General features: G+C 39.3%; 2 protein-coding genes across 3 annotated transcripts in view; one reads left to right on the top strand and one right to left on the bottom strand.

Moving 5' to 3' along the window:
• Positions 1-284: 284 nt before the first annotated feature.
• LOC117336160 (mitochondrial potassium channel ATP-binding subunit-like) lies at positions 285-20,267 on the bottom strand. Of its 2 annotated transcripts, XM_033896547.1 has the most exons (19): positions 20,099-20,267; positions 17,229-17,667; positions 15,704-15,859; positions 14,612-14,757; positions 13,003-13,078; positions 12,516-12,656; positions 11,137-11,222; positions 10,559-10,656; positions 9,056-9,161; positions 8,741-8,813; positions 8,401-8,520; positions 6,895-6,967; positions 6,100-6,233; positions 5,176-5,247; positions 4,560-4,738; positions 4,405-4,463; positions 2,516-2,604; positions 801-953; positions 285-727 (listed from the first exon to the last, which is right to left on the bottom strand). In XM_033896547.1, the coding sequence occupies exons 1-18, from the start codon at positions 20,170-20,172 to the stop codon at positions 843-845; spliced, it is 2,232 nt and encodes a 743-aa protein (XP_033752438.1). In that variant the 5' UTR covers positions 20,173-20,267; the 3' UTR covers positions 285-727; positions 801-842. The 2 variants fall into 2 exon arrangements, with proteins under 2 accessions (XP_033752438.1, XP_033752437.1); XM_033896546.1 differs by having other exon boundaries at positions 285-953.
• Positions 20,268-20,465: 198 nt separating this feature from the next.
• LOC117336114 (opioid growth factor receptor-like protein 1) overlaps positions 20,466-22,729 on the top strand; it is a 31,714-nt gene continuing 29,450 nt past the window's right edge. The window contains exon 1 of the mRNA XM_033896492.1: positions 20,466-20,635. Coding sequence (XP_033752383.1) covers positions 20,495-20,635 — 141 coding nt within the window. The 5' untranslated portion in view covers positions 20,466-20,494. The remainder of the gene's footprint in view (positions 20,636-22,729) is intronic.

Below are 22,729 nucleotides of genomic sequence, written 5' to 3'. Positions count from 1 at the left end.
CTTTATTTATTTTACAACAATTACGAAACAAATTATATTAATTTATATCAATCACGCTTGTTGGCCCGGATGGAAGTGCGCGAGGGGTCTTACTGTGGGAGGAAACCGGAGTACCCGGGGAAAACCCACGTGGTCGGACAGGTGACCCCATACCTTTTCACGTCCGATCGCGGAATCAAACTCCGGCCGCCTAGGTGAAAGGCAAGTGTGTTACCACTGTGCCACCTGACCACCATCTCCTACATCATGCTTATCACAAGATAAATGTAATACTGAACAACAGCAGCAAAATCATTATTTTATTTCACATTTGATACAAATGTCCTTTGAGTTCTTTATAAGACTTCATATACTCTATTGAATTACCTCCCAAGTGAATCATATCATATAAAACCAGACTAAAGCAGAACATTTTTCTGTCAATCACAGGTAGCTTAATAATATACATGTATACAAATCCATATCATTCACGACAGCTTAAATATTTTATCCAAACACGTTATCATTCACAGTACCACTAAATTAAACACAGCATTCATTCTAGGACTGGTGTATCACAATTTTCATTGGAGGATGAATGTTTTCAGTCTCTAACAAAAACTATTTCTCTTATTACTTCTGTATCAGATCCTGAGGATGTTTTAACCTTTTATCTAGATTGGAAGTACATCCCAACTTAAAGTAGGAAAGTACTGAATGTTGTTGATCTACAAAAGCAATACTGGAACTTGTTAATCAAGAAGGCCAGTACATATGTATTTCTGGAACTCATCGATCGAGAAAGGCCATTATTTTTGGAACTCATTGATCAAGAAAGGCCAGTATTTTTGGAAGATGTTGACCTAGAAATGTGAATATTTCTGGAACTCGTTGATCTCCTCCTCGATCTCCTGTTGTCGTATAAGCTCCCAGTACAGACCCTTTTTCTTTTTCAGACTTGTATGGTCCCCCATCTATTAAATACAACAATGAACACCTATATACACAAACACAAAATCATACGGGATATTGAACACCGATACATACCAGCACAAAATCATATAGAATACTGAACATTGATATATACTGTACCAATACAAAATAATGAACACTGATATATACCAACACAAAATCATAGAATAGATATATCTACAAGAGTAAAGCAGGGCGAAACAATATGCGCTCGTCAAATGCCATCTAGTGTTTTATACTATAGCTGGCAATAAAAGAAGTTTTGCATGACTTTTTGAGTGTCTAACCGACATGCTATAAATCACTACAATGTTCAATTTTCTAACAGTTTGATTGAAAACAAGTAATCAAGTCTCAACTGATTAAACACAACTTGATATGACTATAAAGCCTACCAAGTACTGGAAATAAACAAAGGGCAATAACTTCTGGGAAACCCAATTAACTTTAAATCATGACTATAACGCATTCCAAGCTTCAAAGAATGCATTAGGATATCTCGAATTAAATCATGACTATAACGCATTCCAAGCTTCAAAGAATGTATTAGGATATCTCCAGACAAAGATAAAATACTGAAATAAACGATGGGCAAATCAAAATTCTTTTCGAGAAAACACAACTCCATATCATGTTTTTGATATACAGTATAAAGTTTAAAAGAGATCAGTCGAAAAATGTAGGAGATTGCTAGAGAAAGTTTTAAATTTGCTGGACAGACCACCCTCCTGTGAATTTTAAAAGATGCTCAATGAATTTTGGATCTTCATCAGTTTAAAAAAGGTGTTCATACCATATGGTTGTGCAATCATTTTACAAAATGGCCACCGTGACTTCCATGTCAAATTTTTGATGACACCAAAAACAACACTTTGTTGGCTTTCTTAATTTGCATAACATCTCCATCAGTTATCATGAACCACACAAACTTGAGAAGAATTTCATCAGTTATCATGAACCACACCAACTTGAGAAGAATTTTAAATGAGAGTTAACAATATGGCAGTGTTGGTGGTCATATAGCCCTTTGACTAACCCAAACATTTGCTCCAGACCATCTCAAGATTATTTTTGAGTACCGTAAGTTTGAGCTAAATCCCAATGTTGGAACTTGGTCATCTGAGATTATCTAAAATTGTATTGTTTACTTCATATTTGAAAACCTTACACATTAAGGAATTTTGCGTATTATTTTTGAAAAAGAGACATATAGACTGTAATATGTTTTTGTAACAGAGCGCAGGATTAATTAAATTTAAATCACTGCCAGTGCCTCCGCGAGGGATCGAACCCGAGACCTCTGACTTACTAGTCTTACGCTCAACCGATCGAGCTAAAGAAAAGATCTCTCTAGCCAAGCGGTATATTGCGGCTAGTATTTACCAGGGTTACATTTTGAAGAAGTTGTGACTGAACTAAATCGTTATGATCCAATCATAAGAAAGTGGGCATATTAGACCCAACAAACAGAAGATTTGATAAAAGTCTGTGACTCTCTAGCTAGTAACCTCAGCACTGTGTATTACTTGTTAGAGAACTTGTAATGATCAGACAATAATCTTACCTCCACAATTTTCCCACCAGATACGACAGCTATCACATCAGCATCCCTGATAGTACTAAGTCGATGAGCAATCACAAGTGTGGTCCGGCCTATAACACAAACACATATCTTGTTTATTTTGACCATCTTTTAAGGGCTATAATTTGAGGGCCTCCTGAATGAGTAAGTTCCTGTCGGTGACCTAGCCTACCTTTGATGACTGTATCGAGGGCCTCCTGAATGAGTAAGTTCCTGTCAGTGACCTAGCCTACATTTAATGACTTTATCGAGGGCCTCCTGAATGAGTAAGTTCCTGTCGGTGACCTAGCCTACCTTTAATGACTGTATCGAGGGTCTCCTGAATGAGTAAGTTCCTGTCGGTGACCTAGCCTACCTTTAATGACTGTATCGAGGGCCTCCTGAATGAGTAAGTTCCTGTCGGTGACCTAGCCTACCTTTATAACTTTATCGAGGGCCTCCTGAATGAGTAAGTTCCTGTCGGTGACCTAGCCTACCTTTATAACTTTATCGAGGGCCTCCTGAATGAGTAAGTTCCTGTCAGTGACCTAGCCTACCTTTGATGACTTTATCGAGGGCCTCCTGAATGAGTAAGTTCCTGTCAGTGACCTAGCCTACCTTTGATGACTTTATCGAGGGCCTCCTGAATGAGTAAGTTCCTGTCGGTGACCTAGCCTACCTTTGATGACTGTATCGAGGGTCTCCTGAATGAGTAAGTTCCTGTCGGTGACCTAGCCTTCATTTAATTACTGTATCGAGGGTCTCCTGAATGAGTAAGTTCCTGTCGGTGACCGAGCCTACCTTTAATGACTTTATCGTGGGCCTCCTGAATGAGTAAGTTCCTGTCGGAGACCTAGCCTACCTTTGATGACTGTATCGAGGGTCTCCTGAATGAGTAAGTTCCTGTCGGTGACCTAGCCTACCTTTGATGACTGTATCGAGGACCTCCTGAATGAGTAAGTTCCTGTTGGTGACCTAGCCTACCTTTGATGACTTTATCGAGGGCCTCCTGAATGAGTAAGTTCCTGTCGGTGACCTTGCCTACCTTTGATGACTTTATTGAGGGCCTCCTGAATGAGTAAGTTCCTGTCGGCGACCTAGCCTACCTTTATAACTTTATCGAGGGCCTCCTGAATGAGTAAGTTCCTGTCGGTGACCTAGCCTACCTTTGATGACTTTATCGAGGGCCTCCTGAATGAGTAAGTTCCTGTCGGTGACCCAGCCTACCTTTAATGACTGTATCGAGGGCCTCCTGAATGAGTAAGTTCCTGTCGGTGACCTAGCCTACCTTTAATGACTGTATCGAGGGCCTCCTGAATGAGTAAGTTCCTGTTGGTGACCTAGCCTACCTTTATAACTTTATCGAGGGCCTCCTGAATGAGTAAGTTCCTGTCGGTGACCTAGCCTACTTTTAATGACTATCGAGGGCCTCCTGAATGAGTAAGTTCCTGTCGGTGACCTAGCCTACCTTTGATGACTTTATTGAGGGCCTCCTGAATGAGTAAGTTCCTGTCAGTGACCTAGCCTACCTTTATAACTTTATCGAGGGCCTCCTGAATGAGTAAGTTCCTGTCGGCGACCTAGCCTACCTTTATAACTTTATCGAGGGCCTCCTGAATGAGTAAGTTCCTGTCGGCGACCTAGCCTACCTTTGATGACTTTATCGAGGGCCTCCTGAACGAGTAAGTTCCTGTCGGTGACCTAGCCTACATTATATGACTTTATCGAGGGCCTCCTGAATGAGTAAGTTCCTGTCGGTGACCTAGCCTACATTATATGACTTTATCGAGGGCCTCCTGAATGAGTAAGTTCCTGTCAGTGACCTAGCCTACCTTTATAACTTTATCGAGGGTCTCCTGAATGAGTAAGTTCCTGTCGGTGACCTAGCCTACCTTTGATGACTTTATCAAGGGCCTCCTGGACAATTCTTTCTGACTCGGCATCCAAGGCACTGAAATTATAAATTCATTATGTTAATTGAAGCTGCAGTCAAATGACAATGAAGAGTTCTCACATCTATACCACAACACATCGATGTGTTAATTACCTGGTGGCCTCGTCCAGGATCAGGATTGAGGGGTTTTTGATGAGAGCTCGTGCGATGGCTATCCTCTGTTTCTGTCCCCCTGACACTGTAACACCTCTCTCCCCCAGGACCGTGTTATAACCCTCTGGGAACTGGCTGATGAAGTCATGGGCGTTTGCCAGGGTGGCAGCCTCTATCACCTAACGAGAATAAAGGTGTTTTTTATATTGCGGGGTAAAATCAACAAAATTTAATGTGTTGATGTTCTGAAAGTCATAACCAACCTAAAGGAACAAGAGTTCTGCTTTATAGTAATGTAAAACTGTTGCATAGTCATCATCAAACCATCACAACCTGAAAGTCAAAATCATACCATCACAACCTAAAAAGTCAAAATCATACCATCACAATCTAAAAAGTCAAAATCAGGCCATCACAACCATAAAGTCAAAATCAGGATATCACAACCTAAACTTCCAAATCATACGATCACAACCTGAAAGTCGAAAGGTTCCTGAGAAGATGTGCTGCCTGGTGAATATCATATATGGGAACGTCTACATCATGCTTTAATTAAGTGTATTCTGTGTGATATGATACCAACATTCCAGTGTGTGAAATACCAGACAAATCTTACCTCTATATCGGAAGCTTCTGGCTTTCCATATCGGATGTTCTCCATGACTGAAGTTGCAAACAGGACTGGTTCCTGGAATGTATGCATCATAAGTTATTGCTTACTACATATACTAGACTTACTTCTTATTACATTCATCAATTGAAATGAGAAAATAAGATTATTACAAGATATATAATATGTTTGTACTTGACTGATGATAACAGTACCTCGTTGATGTAACCTAAGGCCCTGCCGCGGAGCCTGGACATATAATATGTTTGTAATTGGCTGATGATAACAGTACCTGGTTGATGTAACCTAAGGCCCGGCCGCGGAGCCTGGACATATAATATGTACCTGGTTGGTCCTAAGGCCCTGCCGCGGAGCCTGGACATATAATATGTACCTGGTTGATGTAACCTAAGGCCCAGCCGCGGAGCCTGGACATATAATATGTACCTGGTTGGTCCTAAGGCCCGGCCGCGGAGCCTGGACATATAATATGTACCTGGTTGGTCCTAAGGCCCGGCCGCGGAGCCTGGACATATAATATGTACCTGGTTGGTCCTAAGGCCCGGCCGCGGAGCCTGGACATATAATATGTACCTGGTTAATGTAACCTAAGGCCCGGCCGCGGAGCCTGGACATATAATATGTACCTGGTTAATGTAACCTAAGGCCCGGCCGATGAGCCTGGACATATAATATGTTTGTAATTGACTGATGATAACAGTACCTGGTTAATGTAACCTAAGGCCCAGCCGCGGAGCCTGGACATACATGTACCTGGTTGATGTAACCTAAGGCCCTGCCGCGGAGCCTGGACATACATGTACCTGGTTGATGTAACCTAAGGCCCTGCCGCGGAGCCTGGACATATAATATGTACCTGGTTGATGTAACCTAAGGCCCGGCCGCGGAGCCTGGACATATAAAATGTACCTGGTTGATGTAACCTAAGGCCCTGCCGCGGAGCCAGGTCGGATCCATATCCTTCAGGTCATATCCATCAATAGTTATCTTCCCTTTCTGAATATCATAGAAACGCTCCAACAATACCGCCACCGTAGACTTGCCTGAAATTGAAGATAAAGCTTGTATTACTGTTCAGGAAAGAGAGATGAACCCAAATAAAAGGGACATCTACAACACACTGATGTAGTTCATTCAACCATCGATAATCTTGTTGTCACACCCTACAAACCAGTCACCATTAATCTGCTTGTCACACCTACAACTCACAATAATCTGGTTGTCACATCCTAAAAACCAGTCACCATTAATCTGGTTGTCACACCCTACAACCAGTCACCAATAATCTTGTTGTCACATCCTACAAACCAGTCGCCATTAATTTGGTTGTCACACCCTTACAACCAGTCACCAATAATCTTGTTGTCACATCCTACAAACCAGTCACCATTAATCTGGTTGTCACATCCTGCAAACCAGTCACCAATAACCTGGTTGTCACACCCTACAAACCAGTCACCATTAATCTGCTTGTCACACCTACAACTCACAATAATCTGGTTGTCACACCCTTACAACCAGTCATCAATAATCCTGTTGTCACATCCTACAAACCAGTCACCATTAATCTGGTTGTCACATCCTACAAACCAGTCACCATTAATCTGGTTGTCACATCCTGCAAACCAGTCACCATTAATCTGGTTGTCACACCCTACAAACCAGTCACCATTAATGTGGTATGAGTTACCTATATATACCTACCTCCTCCAGAGAGTCCAACAAGAGCGACCACAGATCCAGACTTAATCGTCAGATTGAAGTCCTTCAGGACAGTCTGGAAAAATCAGAAATTATCATGACATGTTGGAAAAATCAGAAATTATCATGACATGTTGGAAAAATCAGAAATTATCATGACATGTTGCAACACTCAGAACTTCTTATTCAGTTACAAGGATAGGAGAGGTTGACCTTAACTCATTTACGTACATGTATTGGGGAATGTTAAAGGTTAGAAATTAGAAAAATGTCCGTGTTAGATTAAATACAGGAATTTAATCTTAATGTAACGGTATAGCCAGCAGATGAACTCTGTGTGTAGAAGTGATGCGAAGACAGTCTCCATATATCAATAGATGACCGGTGGGGTCTGTTTACATCTAATTAGTGTATGCTGGAGAAGTAAGGGGCCTTATCAAATTGATGTGGCATGTGCTACGGACCAGTGTACCTCAGAGTTGACCTTCCCAGGATACCAAAGTTTTATAAGTAATTAATCTGATAGGAACAGTAAAAACAAACGGTAGAGCTCAGTTTGGGCAGTCATAGACGAGGGTTGGCTCGGTTACACACCTTGTACTAAACGCTAGTAAAGACGACTCTGGAAAAAACATATATTAATGTGTTGACTGTCGTGGGTGTTGTGTAACAGGGAAGGACATATTGACCTTGATGCCGGATAACCAGAAGTTTACCTTGGGGTAGGAAATACTGACCTAGATACAGAGTATGAAATATTGACCTTGATATCAGGAAAGGGAATATTGACCTTGATATCAGGAAAGGGAATATTGACATGGATATCCGAGTAGGAATATTGACCTTGATACTGAGGTAAGGAGTTGATTTAGAAACCAGGGTAGGAAATATTGATCTGGATACTGATGTGAAAAGTTAACCTAGATATCTGGGTAGGAAATATTGACCTTGATATCTGGGTAGGAAATATTGACCTTGATACAGTATCAGGGTAGGAAATATTGACCTTGATATCTGGGTAGGAAATATTGACCTTGATATCTGGGTAGGGAATATTGACCTTGATACAGTATCAGGGTAGGAAATATTGACCTTGATATCTGGGTAGGGAATATTGACCTTGATATCTGGGTAGGAAATATTGACCTTGATATCTGGGCAGGGAATATTGACCTTGATACAGTATCAGGGTAGGAAATATTGACCTTGATATCTGGGTAGGGAATATTGACCTTGATACAGTATCAGGGTAGGAAATATTGACCTTGATACATGTATCAGGGTAGGAAATATTGACCTTGATACAGTATCAGGGTAGGAAATATTGACCTTGATACATGTACTAAGGTACAAATGTATGAGGTTGACCTAGAATTGGGAAGACTGAGTTAGTTTCACCCTTAGTATTGAAGTGAAAAACACCAAGCTGGTTAAAGTATTTGAAGTTTGAATACAAGAGGGAGTTCCAGAAGACTGACAGGATAATGGGACAAACACAACTGAACTGACCTGTTCCCTCCTGGTAGGATAGGAGAAGCTGACATCCTCAAACTCTACATTACCCATGAGACTGTGGAAAGCAATCTTCTTACCACCTTTCAGGGGAATGGATGGAACTGTGTTGATAAACTGTAAAACAAATACCATGTATATCTTCTGTGTATTACAAATCGCCAGACAACTATAACGTTAACATGTGCTGAATTCGTTCCCTATCTTGTTATTCTTCAGGCCAGAAAACATTTGTTATAATGGTGATCACTTAACCCTGTCACTGGTTATTTATATAAGGAATAAAACCCATTCTCTTTGTATATAAGAAACCAATTCTTCTAATGTCAGAATTTACCTCAAATACTCTTGCTCCAGCACTCATCCCCCGTACAACATTGCCAAACAGCAGCGACATCTGTGCAAGGGACCTGACAACACGGAGAAAAGGTAGAGTTTATCAATTAAATCTATAAAAGGTCTGAATTGTAGTCCCATCATGTCACATGCTGTAAAAGGATTTACAACTGATGGTAGATATGTACATTCACAATATTTTAACAGCTGAATGTAGACATGTACATTCATGACATTTTAACAACTGAGGGTAGACATGTACAACTGCAGTAAACATAATATAGTTAACTTTGGTGTAATAGATAAAGTATTTTACCTTTCAATGGTTTGAGAGGCCACCAGAAATGACATGAGGTTACCGGCTGTGATTTCCTGTCGTGACATTAACCATCCACCAGTAAATAAGGTTCCTAGAACAATACCTGTATAACAGACAAAATACAAGGGGGCATCAACTGTTTTACAGGTAAAACTACAGGTGTGAATGAGGATAACTGTTCTACAGGTAAAACTACAGGTGTGAATGAGTATATAACTGTTCTACAGGTAAAACTACAGGTGTGAACAAGGATAACTGTTTTACAGGTAAAACTACAGGTGTGAATGAGGATAACTGTTTTACAGGTAAAACTTTCGATGTGAATGAGTATATAACTGTTCTACAGGTAAAACTACAGGTGTGAATGAGGATAACTGTTTTACAAGTAAAACTATCGGTGTGAATGAGGATAACTGTTTTACAGGTAAAACTATAGATGTGAATGAGGATAACTGTTTTACAGGTAAAATTATAGATGTGAATGAGGATAACTGTTCTACAGGTAAAACTACAGGTGTGAATGAGGATAACTGTTTTACAGGTAAAACTATCGGTGTGAATGAGGATAACTGTTTTACAGGTAAAACTATCGGTGTGAATGAGGATAACTGTTTTACAGGTGAAATTATAGATGTGAATGAGGATAACTGTTTTACAGGTAAAACTATAGATGTGAATGAGGATAACTGTTTTACAGGTAAAACTATCGGTGTAAATGAGGATAACTGTTTTACAGGTAAAACTACAGGTGTGAATGAGTATATAACTGTTCTACAGGTAAAACTACAGGTGTGAACAAGGATAACTGTTTTACAGGTAAAACTACTGGTGTGAATGAGGATAACTGTTTTACAGGTAAAACTTTCGATGTGAATGAGTATATAACTGTTCTACAGGTAAAACTACAGGTGTGAATGAGGATAACTGTTTTACAAGTAAAACTATCGGTGTGAATGAGGATAACTGTTTTACAGGTAAAACTATAGATGTGAATGAGGATAACTGTTTTACAGGTAAAATTATAGATGTGAATGAGGATAACTGTTCTACAGGTAAAACTACAGGTGTGAATGAGGATAACTGTTTTACAGGTAAAACTATCGGTGTGAATGAGGATAACTGTTTTACAGGTAAAACTATCGGTGTGAATGAGGATAACTGTTTTACAGGTGAAATTATAGATGTGAATGAGGATAACTGTTTTACAGGTAAAACTATAGATGTGAATGAGGATAATTGTTTTACAGGTAAAACTATCGGTGTAAATGAGGATAACTGTTCTACAGGTAAAACTACAGGTGTGAATGAGGATAACTGTTTTACAGGTAAAACTATCGGTGTAAATGAGGATAACTGTTTTACAGGTAAAACTACAGGTGTGAATGAGGATAACTGTTTTACAGGTGAAATTATAGATGTAAATGAGGATAACTGTGTTTTAGTTATATATACAGTGTATTTTAGCTGTACATATAATTGTACATTAATAGTCATACGAACCATTAAGTGCAAAGTTTGCTAGTCCCTGGAATGTCCCTATACCAAATCCAAGTTTGATATTGAGACATCGTGCTTTTTCAACTTCATTTGAGTATAGCCTGCAAAAAATATATGTGATTTGATGGCTGACTGGATTTTTTAAAAGTATTTTTTTTACAAAATACATGGTATATTGAATATATAATAGAGCAATATATACATTCTCTTTATTTTCCAAAATCTACAGCAAAACATCCTCGTATGGATTGATTGACGGTCAGGGACTTGTAAATGATGCTTTCTTTGAATTACACAAAATATGTGACAGACCTAGTAACATAAACATCATACAAGATCTTTAGATTGACATCGTTAAAATAGGATATTTTTCAATAAAAGGTAGAAGACTTTAAATCCTGTAGTATCTGAACTGTTCATGAGTCATACAGAAGTTATATAAATGTGAATTATATTAAAACACATATTCTACCCTGATAGGGTTTTCTAGGCATACTTGTAAAAAGATACTTTTTATATGGATTTTCTGAAACTCACTGCATCTTGTAATATACCAGGCATCTTCAGAATGACACACTTACTCATTTTCTTTCTCCTCCATGGCAAAGGCTCGAACTGTCCGGACATTACCAATAGCCTCATCTGCCAATGCTGTTGATTTGGCCAGCTACAGTAAACAATACAATTGTTAATTTCAATGAAAATATTTAATACAACAAAATTCCAGCTTCATAATCCAATAATGTTCCTGCCTAACTGCTGGTTTAATGAAAAAAAGTTTTTTTTAATAGTTTTCTTGATATCTGTGATTTTTGAGTTGTGAAAAATGTCAGCTTTGATGATGTTTACAAGGAAATACCGATCACATCCTCTGAGCTAACAATGACCTGGTGTTTGACCTTGACTGTTGATGTTACCATGCCCTTTCTGTTTGTATGATGAGATTGACATTGAGGTATGTTTCCTACCTGTTTTGCAGGATGACCTTGACAATGAGGTCACATTATTTGCTTGGTTTCGTTCGGTGACTTAGACTTTAAGGTCACAGTATTTGTCCTGTTTTGTGAGGTGACCTTAACATTGAGGTCACATGGTCTGTCCTGTTTTGTGAGATGACCTTAACATTGAGATCACATGGTCTGTCCTGTTTTGTGAGGTGACCTTAACATTGAGGTCACATGGTCTTTCCTGTTTTGTGAGGTGACCTTAACATTGAGGTCACATGGTCTGTCCTGTTTTGTGAGATGACCTTAACATTGAGATCACATGGTCTGTCCTGTTTTGTGAGGTGACCTTAACATTGAGGTCACATGGTCTTTCCTGTTTTGTGAGGTGACCTTAACATTGAGGTCACATGGTCTGTCCTGTTTTGTGAGATGACCTTAACATTGAGGTCACATGGTCTGTCCTGTTTTGTGAGATGACCTTAACATTGAGGTCACATGGTCTGTCCTGTTTTGTGAGATGAACTGAACATTGAGGTCACATGGTCTTTCCTGTTTTGTGAGATGACCTTAACATTGAGATCACATGGTCTGTCCTGTTTTGTGAGGTGACCTTAACATTGAGGTCACATGGTCTGTCCTGTTTTGTGAGATGACCTTAACACGTAGGTCACATGGTCTGTCCTGTTTTGTGAGATGACCTTAACATTGAGGTCACATGGTCTGTCCTGTTTTGAGAGATGACCTGAACACTAAGGTCAGTGTCCTTTGTTTTGTGAAATTCCCCTATGATTGAGTCACATGATCATTCCTATTTTTATGACATGACCTCGACATGGAGCTCAGTGCTTTCCTTATCTGATGAGATGACCTGGACATTGAGGTCACATGGTCATTCCAGATTTTGTGAGGTGACCTTGACATTGAGCTCAGTGTATTCCCTATTTTGTGAGAGGACCTGGATATTGAGGTCAGTGTCCTCCCTGTTTTGTGAGATAACATTCACATTCTCTTACCTGCTCCTGGGCTGACCTTGACATTGACCTCAGACCTGATCCCATCAGTGTACCCACACCCACAATGGCAGGCAGGATAGTTACCATGGCGACTGTCAATTTTGGTGATATAACAAACATGGAGCCCACACACCCTAATGCCTGTAAAATACAAATCAATGCCAGGGATGTCAAAAGAACTGTTCTTCCTGAATATTTCATTTTAGATGGTAATTTGTATATATGTCAGTCAAAACATGCTCTAAGAGGTTAAATCACACTCCTGGCAGTGGACTTGTTTCACGTGGTCAAAAGACAAACAAGTGTATAGCACATTTATATATAAATTAGATGATAGACATGATCTATCTGAATATAAAGCAAGAAACTTAATACAGACTTTTCACTGGCTTAATACTGATATCCAGAAAATCTGACTTTTACACCTGTAGGAGGACTGACTGCTGTAGCAGACAGTTGACAGGTGTAGTGACGAGTTTCCACTTACCTGAGTACTGGCTTTTAGGCCTTGAGATATACACAGCTTGAAGGAACTTTTAAAGTCTTGAATGTCAGAGGTTAACCTAAAGTAAAGATAGTTAAATGATGACATATTTCATAAATACAACTGATAAACTTTTATCTCATTTTTATGGACAATATTCACCTGTTTTGTGTTACTTACCTGTTAACCAGCCCTCCTGTTTTGTGTTACTTACCTGTTAACCAGCCCTCCTGTTTTGTGTTACTTATCTGTTAACCAGCCCTCCTGTTTTGTGTTACTTACCTGTTAACCAGCCCTCCTGTTTTGTGTTACTTACCTGTTAACCAGCCCTCCTGTTTTGTGTTACTTACCTGTTAACCAGCCCTCCTGTTTTGTGTTACTTACCTGTTAACCAGCCCTCCTGTTTTGTATTACTTACCTGTTAACCAGCCCTCCTATTTTGTGTTACTTTCCTGTTAACCAGCCCTCCTGTTTTGTATTACTTACCTGTTAACCAGCCCTCCTATTTTGTGTTACTTACCTGTTAACCAGCTCTCCTGTTTTTATGTTACTTACCTGTAAACCAGCCCTCCTGTTTTGTGTTACTTACCTGTTAACTAGCCCTCCTGTTTTGTGTTACTTACCTGTTAACCAGCCCTCCTGTTTTGTATTACTTATCTGTTAACCAGCCCTCCTGTTTTGTGTTACTTACCTGTAAACCAGCCCTCCTGTTTTTATGTTACTTACCTGTTAACTAGCCCTCCTGTTTTGTGTTACTTACCTGTTAACCAGCCCTCCTGTTTTGTATTACTTACCTGTTAACCAGCTCTCCTGTTTTGTATTACTTACCTGTTAACCAGCTCTCCTGTTTTGTGTTACTTACCTGTTAACCAGCTCTCCTGTTTTGTGTTACTTACCTGTTAACCAGCCCTCCTGTTTTGTGTTACTTACCTGTAAACCAGCTCTCCTGTTTTGTATTACTTACCTGTTAACCAGCTCTCCTGTTTTGTGTTACTTACCTGTTAACCAGCCCTCCTGTTTTGTATTACTTACCTGTTAACCAGCCCTCCTGTTTTGTGTTACTTACCTGTAAACCAGCTCTCCTGTTTTGTGTTACTTACCTGTTAACCAGCCCTCATGTTTTGTGTTACTTACCTGTTAACCAGCTCTCCTGTTTTGTATTACTTACCTGTTAACCAGCTCTCCTGTTTTGTATTACTTACCTGTTAACCAGCCCTCCTGTTTTTATGTTACTTACCTGTTAACCAGCACTCCTGTTTTGTATTACTTACCTGTTAACCAGCCCTCCTGTTTTGTATTACTCCTCTGTTAACCATATCTCCTATTTTTGTGTTACTTACCTATTAACCAGCTCTCCTGTTTTGTATTACTTACCTATTAACCAGCTCTCCTGTTTTATGTTACTTACCTGTTAACCAGCTCTCCTGTTTTGTATTACTTACCTGTTAACCAGCTCTCCTGTTTTGTATTACTTACCTGTTAACCAGCTCTCCTGTTTTGTATTACTTACCTGTTAACCAGCCCTCCTGTTTTGTATTACTTACCTGTTAACCAGCCCTCCTGTTTTATGTTACTTACCTGTTAACCAGCCCTCCTGTTTTTTGTTACTTACCTGTCAACCAGCTCTCCTGTCTTATGTTTGTCAAAAAACTCGATGTCTTGTCTAAGAATGGAATCAAAGAGACATGTCCTCATTCTGGCTGCCATGTTTTCTCCCACCGTAGACAGTAACGACAGGTAGGTACAGGTCAGGACACTCTACAGAGGTGTCAAGTTAAAAAAAATTTACTGTAATGATGAATCAAGATTAACAACTTTTTGGTCGAGACATGGGCATCAGGTCTTAATGTAATATGAAATGAGTAAATATCCCTAGGAAGGTAACCTCCAACATGTCCTATTGAACCCCAGTCACCTTCCTCTACCCTAAAGGTGTGTGGTGTGGAACATGTGTGCGGTGTGGAATATGTGTGAGGTGTGGAACATGTGTGCGGTGTGGAATATGTGTGAGGTGTGGAACATGTGTGACGTGTGGAACAGGTGTGAGGTGTGGAACATGTGTGAGGTGTGATACAGGTGTGTGGTGTAGAACATGTGTGTTGTGTGGAACATGTGTGTGGTGTGAAACATGTGTGTGGTATGGAAAATGTGTATGGTGTGGAACATGTGTGTTGTGTGGAACATGTGTGTGGTGTAGAACATGTGTGTGGAATAGAATATGAAGTTTGAAATAGGTATTGTTCAGGAAAACCATGATTGCAACAATCATGTTACAAAATGGGAACTGGAGAAATTTTGAATTGTGTTTTTTAAGATGGTGGTCATGGCAACCATCTCGGAATTGGACCACTCTGACTCTGAAAAATAATAACACTTGGTCTGGGCCATCTAAGGACCATTTAAGGGAAATTAGAGCTAAATCTCAATGGTGGAACTTGAGAAGAAGATAAAAAGTGTTTTTCAAGATGGCAGCGATCTTGAATATCTAAATGAACCTGAAAAGTAAGAACACTTGGTCTGACCATCTCAGCATCATTTCAGGAATGTTTGAGCTGAACCCCGATTGGTGGATGTTTACGGACGGTGGATGATAAACGACGGCAGATGTAATACAATTTGTAAAGGTCATCCCGACATTTTGGGTCAGTACACCTAAAAACAGTCTAATTCCAAAGTATGAGGTAGGAAATGCTCTAAACGTTACCTGTACTGCATAATATCCTATCATTTTGATGACTGGCTGACGGACTTCATGTATAAAGTCCCTGGCTACATCCTGTGTGAAGGAAGACACTATGTTGACAATCTCTCCCAGCACCAAGGGAATCTGGATATTAACTATAGCTGCAGCAACAGCACACTGGAAAAAAGAAACAGTTTTGTCCTTAGTATCATGTCTGGTATCATTGGTGTACATGTCCGAAATAATTTGTGTACATGTCCGGTATCATTTGTGTACATGTCCGGTATCATTTGTGTACATGTCCGGTATCATTTGTGTACATGTCCGGTATCATTTGTGTACATGTCCGGTATCATTTGTGTACATGTCCGGTATCATTTGTGTACATGTCCGGTATCATTTGTGTACATGTCCGGTATCATTTGTGTACATGTCCGGTATCATTTGTGTAAATGTCCGGTATCATTTGTGTACATGTCCGTTATCATTTGTGTACATGTCCGGTATCATTTGTGTACATGTCCGGTATCATTTGTGTACATGTCCGGTATCAATTGTGTACATGTCCGTTATCATTTGTGTACATGTCCGGTATCATTTGTGTACATGTCCGGTATCATTTGTGTACATGTCCGGTATCATTTGTGTACATGTCCGGTATCATTTGTGTACATGTCTGGTATCATTTGTGTACATGTCCGGTATCATTTGTGTACATATCCGGTATCATTTGTGTACATGTCCGGTATCATTTGTTTACATGTCTGGTATCATTTGTTTACATGTCCGGTATCATTTTTGTAGATATCCGGTATCATTTGTGTACATGTCCGATATCATTTGTGTACATGTCCGTTATCATTTGTGTACATGTCCGGTGTCATTTGTGTACATGTCCGGTATCATTTGTGTACATGTCCGGTATCATTTGTGTACATGTCCGGTATCATTTGTGTACATGTCTGTTATCATTTGTGTACATGTCCGGTTTCATTTGTGTACATGTCCGGTATCATTTGTGTACATGTCTGGTATCATTTGTGTACATGTCCGGTGTCATTTGTGTACATGTCCGGTATCATTTGTGTACATGTCCGGTATCATTTGTGTACATGTCCGGTATCATTTGTGTACATGTCCGGTATCATTTGTGTACATGTCCGGTATCATTTGTGTACATGTCCGGTATCATTTGTGTACATGTCTGGTATCATTTGTGTACATGTCCAGTGTCATTTGTGTACATGTCCGGTATCATTTGTGTACATGTCCGTTATCATTGTGTACATGTCCGGTATCATTTGTGTACATGTTCGTTATCATTTTTGTAGATATCCGGTATCATTTGTGTACATTGTGTTACTTTTTGCAGACAACACAAAAACTGAACTGCAACAAAAATCTGATTAACATGACACTGTATTATACATACCAATTATGGTACATGATACTATGCACATTTCAGTAAATGCAATGGAAAAGGATGGTTTATTATATCGTTAGTGTTGAATACTTATTGATAAGAACCTGATTGACAATGACTTACCACAACAGCTGAAATAAGATACAACAGGTCTGGACGTAATAACTGGAAAAATGTCTTCCAATCAAAATCTGGTTGTTCACATGACTTGTCAATGTTCCTGGAGCCGATCAAACGTGATTTCTGATTTTTGGCTTTACAGTAAGCTTTTGTATTCTTCAGAGTCCAAGTCACATATCCTGTAAGTGAGGCTAATCCTACTATACAATTCACATGGCTTTCTTTGATATCAAACAGTCTCTTCCTTACTAGGGTACTTATATTGATATAAAATGTTCTATGTCCAGTGGAAATGGATCGTTGTGACTTTGGTGAGAATCCTTGAGGTAAGAGTTTATTTGACTCGGATCTGTTGTGCAATCTAGCATATCTAGCTGCCCATTGTTTGGCATTTCTTTTGCACTGAAAAAATTGTCTTCCATGATGAATACATTGATTGTACCTGAAAGTATCAAGTTTGTACATAATATAATCATTGTTGTCCAATCCATTTTGTCTATATAGCTACTAAACAATAAAGTTTGTTGAAATGAAATAATCAGTAATTATTAAAACAGATGACTTACTAAAGCTGTTATAGATAATATCATTATAGAATGGGTATAAAAAACTACTAATTATATATAAAACAACAGACATCAAATTGTTACTGATGTCAGAGCCTTATTACTATCTATACTTCCTCTTCTTATAATAACTCTTCTCCGTCAATAATAATGATTATGTGGAGTGTTGGGTGCACAGAGGTGCTAATTAAAAAAGAGAGAGCGAGTTTTTTTGTTTTTGTTTTAGTATGGTTAAAAGGATAACAAATTTATTTGACCTAGTGTTTGCTTATGAGGGGTTCAAGGACTGAGTGTGGTATATTGTGTGCCTTGAAGCCCTCTAGTGTGGTGCACTGTACTGCTGCTACCGGGAGGAGGTTCCATTGTGTAATTGTGTGAGGAAAGAAGGAGAATTTATCTGTGTCCTTGGTAGCAGATATGTATTTGTAAGTGTAGGGATGTGTTAGTGTAGCGGAACTGGACCGGGTCGATCATCGGCGACCAGGTATCTCAATCGGTAGAGCATCCAGCTAGTGTTCGGAGGTCCCGGGTTCGAATCCCGGTCTGGCCGTGCATTTTTCCACTCCTATTACATTTGGTGCATGTGACCAAACCTTGTTTCAAGTGAGGTGAATACTTGACAAGGGGATACCCGAACCTGGGTTGTGAGTTGTGAAGTCTTCGGGGTTGAAGACTTAAAAAAATAGGACGGAAGAGTGTAGCGGAATTGGACCGGGTCAATCATCGGCGACCAGGTAGCTCAATCGGTAGAGCATCCACGCATGTGGGTTAATGTTGCGTCCCGTTTTGTTGCTCATTAGTGTATTCATGTAAAATATACATTGTTGTACATTTTTGCAACTTGTACATTCCAATGACGTCACATTGTTTACAGATCCCGCGTTGTGTCTGCACTGCCTAACACGAAGGCCTCATTCTGTGTTTTTTAGTGTTTTTGTTAGTTTTCTGATAATTCAATTGATCAGGTATGATTAAACAACCCCAATCAATATGAGGTGTGAATGTTATTTTAAGTTTAAACGGCATGTTGCGAAAAATACTTCAACTTTCACTTTGTCAGTGCATTCGTGATCGCAGCTTCGATCGGCTGTCATGGCAACGACGAGGACGGTGGTTTTATCACTACGACGAATTTACAAACTTGCATGTGTACAGCCAAAAACTTCTTACTATACCTTATGTCTTTGGAAATCATCTGTAAATAATTAATTGAATTAATTACGATCCATTGCATTCGTTTATTAACGTTTGTTCGTTTCGATATGCCGATTTCGATACTTAAAACACTGAAGAGTTCCAATATTGGAGAATGAACATTAACACTTGCTCTATAAATCGTCCTAGAGCACCCGGCTACCCTAAATCAATACTTATGAAACAGGTAAGAGCGTGAAGGTAATTGTATGAGAACAACGAAAAGTGCTGTACATTCTTACGGAAATGACAAACATCGTCAAAATTACTTAAAAAGTAGTCAATTAATCAGCACTTTGTCAATTAACACCAGTTTATAACGCCGTTATGTAACCATACTTGAATAAATAGAAGAATGTACTGCACTTTTTCTCGGTTTCTTAGCACGATGAATAAGTGTATCATATTTGTCTGTATGACAAAATACGTTAGTCGGGTGCTCTGGCCATATTTACCGACCAAGTGTTAATGTAGTCCTTCGTGCCGGTCACGTGACCACGCGAGAACACGAGGAACGACGAAAACATCCCGATAAAGACGTTGGACACCTAACATTAAAATCCGATCAAGAAAACAAACAGAACTAACCGGGAAATCATTAAATATTGAATTTATATTTAAACATGACGTTTTTTGTTCTTTTTAATTATAAATGCAACATTAACCCATATGCGCAGCTAGTGTTCGGAGGTCCCGGGTTCGAATCCCGGTCTGGCCGTGCATTTTTCCACTCCTATTACACTTGTCTGGTTCTAGAGTCTGACGGAGTAAATAATTTTTGGAAATTTTTTTTTTTTCAAACGTTTTAGAATTAGATTTTCCATATCAAATCTGATGTAAAGTTTTAGGTGCAATTGTTGAAAGGCATCATTTAAATCGCAATTGTTGAAAGGCATCATTTAAATCCATTATACAATGTAATTGCACTAGCGTTCCGATATTTTGTTTGAAGGTTGCTGTGTGTATTAACTATTATTTCTCGGAGTTTATGTTTCGTAATAATGGCAATTTCAATGCCTGGTTCAATTCCTGTCATGGCACATTATCATACAGCTGCCATACTGGTACACGATCGGATGTAATTGTAAAATATTAAAATATGGCTATACGAACCGCGGAACGAAGGGACAACTTGCATATCCGCTGATAAGGGTGCGATGTAAGAACTGCACACTAGTTGAATACATCGTGTTTGAGAGTTTGTCCCGATTAGGCGATACCGACTTATGACACGGTAGGCCAACCGGCGTAACCTGTAACCTCTATGGGGGCTGCCATCTTTACAAAGCTATCACTAAATACGAAAATAACACTGATTTGGACGTTTGTGCCCTTCCTTTCACCATAAAGATGTAAAATATTTAGTGTGAGAGGAATGGTCTGAAGTTGAAAGTAATGAATACGAATAAATTACACACGATTGAATAATATTAATTTATACGAAAATTTTGTCTAAAATATCATGCTTACTTCCGGTTTCGTTTTTGTTTGTTATCGATAGATGGTGCAATGTCAAAGGCAAGTAAAACTACCCGTGGCGTGAATACTTCCTCGTCAGAAGGAGCAGTGTCAAACAAAGATCGGTTCAAACAGACAAAAATGGGAAACTATATGAGTGATGAAGAGTCGCCGACACAGAGAGGACGTGCGGTAAATTTAACTATTATCTGTTAATCTGTCAAAACGAAAGCTGTTGTTGTTGCTATGTCGTTAGAGTAGTGCAGTAGAACTAGCCTATTGTAGCAGAATGGACTGGGCTGAACGCTCGTGGTCACTGGTCAGTCAGCTCAAATGGTTAGTGTATCTGTCTAGAGTTCGTTAGTCGCGTGTTTGAGCCGCGGTCTGTTCGTTGTATTTTCCCTTCCCTGTTGCACATTTAGCAGCCAAACAAGTGCCCACCGAAGTGGTATTGGGTCACATGAGTGTTTGCGGTGTCAAAGAGCTTTGTTGAAGGAAAGAGGAATGTAGCAGAGCTAGACCTGGCTTAGCTCAAATGTTTAGCATGTCCTCTACAGTTCGGAGGTCCTAGTCAGGTCTTTAATGTAATCGTACATGTATCTATTCTGAAACAGACTATAAGTAGCTTGCTGTATACTTGTGTGTGTACACGTCGACCACATGGTCACGAGAGCGTTATATATACAAGATACAATACGATTTATTTAAAGTCGTGTATATAAATGTTAAAACAAAAAACCTTAGCTCTGTAGAGCTATTTCTACAACTAAAAAGACTATAAGCTCTGAATATAGTTATGGTAGTACACAGTCAAGTGTGTGTGTTGTTATTAACTACTAAGGCACACAACTAATATAACTGTCTTCGCACTTTCTTTCTCCTGTTACACTATGGTACATGGAGAAGGAACGTGAGCTAAAATCCTGTTACATCAATATGATGAAACACATCATAAGACATACATAATGTATACAGTAGTTTTGGTCATCGATTCCAAATCATATAATCGTAAAGGCCTTCTGACATAAAGATTTTGTTTGTATCTGTACAAAGTTAGAACATAATTCTGATGTGATGAACGATGGAGACAAAGTAGGTGCTGTCTGGTCTTATTGGCTGATTTTGTCTAGTGCAGATTTGAATGCTGCAATTGGCTTTGCTCTGATTATGTGCTCATCCAGTTGATTCTAGTCTATGACACGAAGTATGAATTCTTGTATTGTTCATTTTTGTCTTGCAAGACTTTGATACAGTTTGAGTTGTTTTTGACTTGTCTTGATATAATATGGTGAGTGACACAGCCACTAAACGTCTTAGCTCTGATTTTCCTTTTGTTTGTTGATTTCACCAAAACATCTCCCTCTCAGGGGTAATACCAAGACTATCTCCTCTAACACCTTAGAGCAATAGACAGAGGCTGTTTCTATGGATGTGGAGTTCGACACCAGACCAAGAAGGGCAACGTAGCTGTGCTCATGTACATCTCGGGGAGCTGTCTGGCCCTGTAGACATATATCAGATGGATAGGACAAGGCTCACCTGAGGGGTACACAGGCACCAGAGGCCCTCGACCACTGGCCCCCTCACGTCGACTGAGCACAGCAACCGCCGAGAAAGAAGATGCAAAACCTGTAAACAAACCACACCAGGCTCTTTTTTCTCTGTTCTAGTGTCTTTTGCCATTTTTTTGACGCATCCAGGATATCTTGTTTTGTATTCTTGTTTTAATTAACCATATCACTCGAAGCTAGGTGCTTTGTTTTTTGTCTATATCTAAACTTTGGTCCTCATCCCTGGAATCCCTTAACACTATAAAATCGTAGAGGGCCAGTAAAATTCAACGGGTAAATTTCACTTGCTGCATAGTAGGTTAGTAGCAAACCATGTAACAAGGTAATCGCACCGATAACCTTTTTATATCCCCTTTTGATACACCTGAGACATATTTTGTCCTGTTCCATAAGACTTCCTGGCATCCAGGTAAAAATACGAAAGGGCTTCATCTAATCTACTGAAGTTCTCAAACTCTGCATCCTGCAAAGATGAAAATGTTCCACCGAATTGGCAACCAATTTCTATTATTTTCTATCAATTTCTTATCAATACAGAATCGTTAAGAAGATTTTGGAGAGGGTTTGTCTTGATTTTTTCTATCAGATTATTTTTACGTCATTTTGTAAGATTTTATTTGGTTTTCTAAACCAGATCTTGCTTGTTGTTTGCAACGATTCCACTAAAATCCTTGGTCTGTTTGCTAGTGTATATATATAGGAAATGAAAGTAGAC

The sequence above is a fragment of the Pecten maximus genome, chromosome 10 (genome assembly GCF_902652985.1).
Source record: "Pecten maximus chromosome 10, xPecMax1.1, whole genome shotgun sequence".
Lineage (NCBI taxonomy): Eukaryota > Metazoa > Mollusca > Bivalvia > Pectinida > Pectinidae > Pecten > Pecten maximus.
The sequence above is the reverse complement of the archived record's forward strand: the minus strand, read 5'-3'. Positions and strand labels throughout refer to the sequence as shown.